Raw genomic sequence first — 2,388 nt, forward strand, 5'->3', positions numbered from 1 at the left:
GGAGGGACCCAAGATGAAATACAAACACTAACCAATGCATGTAACTGTATTAAATAAGAAAGGATAACATAACCACACCAAAGGAGGTAGATGAAAAAGTCACTAACCTGAATAACTTCGGAAACAGTGTATTAACATATTCTATGGCTACAGTTAAAAGAGAACTACACATAAACATTATAATATCATTGACTTTTTCTCACAGGGTATGGTTAGCAGTTACAAAATTACTATACAGAGGGAAATAATAGACATGGGGGCTCCAAAAAGGGGTGGGTCAGAGGGGAGTGACGGCTGAAGAGTTACCTGCTGAGTACAACACTGGGTGATGGGTACACTAGAAAACCACACTTCAACATTATGCAAGATATTCATGTAACAAACCTGCACATGTATTCCCTGAATCTATAAAAATCAAAATCAATAAAATAAAATAACTTCATGTGTGTATTAGAACTGAACAAATAAGTGAATATATTGTAGATAACGAAAGCTGGATTTCTCCTGATTGAAGAAAGAAATTAAAAATAAAGAGGAGGGGTAAAATAAACCATTATGGATTTGAATCCTAGTTCCATTTGCTGAAAAGTCCTAGTAGCAATGACACTCCAGTAGCAATTGACCAACAAAGTTTTCAGATCTGAACTTCTAAATGCCTTCTTCCTTGGCAAAGTAGTTAATTTCAGGGGTGGGGCAGGGAAAATACAAGATGAGACCCAACCATCTTGTGATTTCAGAAAGTTAGAAAGTACAGAAAGATGAAAGCTTGTAAAAGAACACAGGCGCCAACCTAAAGGTGCTTCTAATGTTCAAACCTGGAACATGTTGAGCTCCAAAACAATTACAATGTTGGATTCTAACCTGTAATATAAAATAAATATATTTATCCATACTGACATAAACAAATAAATGGCAGCACTAGGACAGCTGTCCCTTACAGTGGAATTCCAAGGAAAGACTGAAATAAAAAATCACCATTCGGCAAAATCATCAATAATCATTGTTGCAGACAAGATCTGCTATGGACATTAAAGTTAATCAACTAAAGTTTGAGAAGAAACAGGGTCTGCATAGTCACAAAGCATGTCCTTAAAGATTTGTTAACTACAAAGGGAAGATAGTAACCTCACAGTAGAGAAAACTGTCAGGCACCAACTTAACCAATGCTCAGACATATTCTTAGGATGCACTGAAGACCCAAGATTAATTCAGTGACATTCTAGCCAAAGATGTATAACCTCATTCCAATCAGGAGAAAACATCAAAGAAGTCCAAACTGAAGGACATTCAGAAAATAACTGATTGGTAGTCTTCAAAACCTTCAAGGTCATGAAAGACAAGAAAATACTGAGAAACTATTACAGACTGGAGGACACTCAAAAGTGTGACTGACAACTGAATGGATGTGGTATCCTGGACTGATCCTGAAATAGCAAAAGGATGCCAGTGGAAAAGTCAGTGGAATTGGAATAAGTTCTAAAATTTAGTTAACAGGATTAACACAATGTTAATTTCATGGTTTTCATAAATGTCCCATATTTAAGATGTTAACATTAGGAGAAGCTGGATGAGAAGTATATGAGAACTCTGTGCGATTTTTGCAACCTTTCTATAACTAAAAACTTAGTTCAAATACAAAGCTTTTTAAAACGTTTTGTTACCTCTTCCATAATATTATTCCATTTTAAACTTCCAAAAAGAGGTGCTAATGCTAAAAGCTTAAATCTTTTCAACTGGTTAAGCAGGGTTACGTAAGCATCTTGAAAGTTCCGTTTATTCTGTAAAATAAAGAAAAATCAGAAAAATTGTTATAAATAAAATAAGTAGTTATTTTCCAACTATAGAAAATTACATATTTTAGATATAATTATGTTACAATATATTTCTAAGGAAAAAATATGCCAATGTAATTGTAAGTTTAAACCCCATTGAACATCACTATTGTGTCTTTGAAAGTTAATTTTTGCCTAGGAATATAGTATATTTTGTTTTTTAACAGCTTCATAAAAGTATAATTAACATAACATAAAATTCATTCATTTTGTTACAATTCAATAGCGGTTAGTAAATTTATCAACTTTGGAACCAATATCACAATCTAATTTTAGAACACTTCCAGCACCCTCCAAAACACCATCATCCCCATTTAATGCCATATATTTTAACAAATTTCAAACATACACATGAATAAAAGACAGTATAACCCCCTTTCAGGTACCTATCACCCAGCAGCAGCCATTTTCAATATACATTGTATTTTTAATCATATTTCAAATAATCCTCAAATTGACTAATAACATAACTTCTTTAAGGTGAATATTCAACAAATTAGAAATAGATTACTTTAACAAAAATTACATTCTTCATTAAAAAAATTATTCGGCCAGG

The 2,388-nt window shown here is 32.9% G+C and overlaps 1 protein-coding gene across 1 annotated transcript in view; it reads right to left on the reverse strand.

Annotated features, from left to right (window-relative positions):
• The window catches only part of DDX60 (DEAD (Asp-Glu-Ala-Asp) box polypeptide 60), a 102,354-nt gene that overhangs the window by 90,683 nt on the left and 9,283 nt on the right, over positions 1–2,388 (reverse strand). Inside the window, exon 4 of the mRNA XM_011967791.1 lies at positions 1,662–1,778. Coding sequence (XP_011823181.1) covers positions 1,662–1,778 — 117 coding nt within the window. The remainder of the gene's footprint in view (positions 1–1,661; positions 1,779–2,388) is intronic.

The sequence above is a fragment of the Mandrillus leucophaeus genome, unplaced genomic scaffold (genome assembly GCF_000951045.1).
Source record: "Mandrillus leucophaeus isolate KB7577 unplaced genomic scaffold, Mleu.le_1.0 Scaffold81, whole genome shotgun sequence".
Classification (NCBI taxonomy): Eukaryota; Metazoa; Chordata; class Mammalia; order Primates; family Cercopithecidae; genus Mandrillus; species Mandrillus leucophaeus.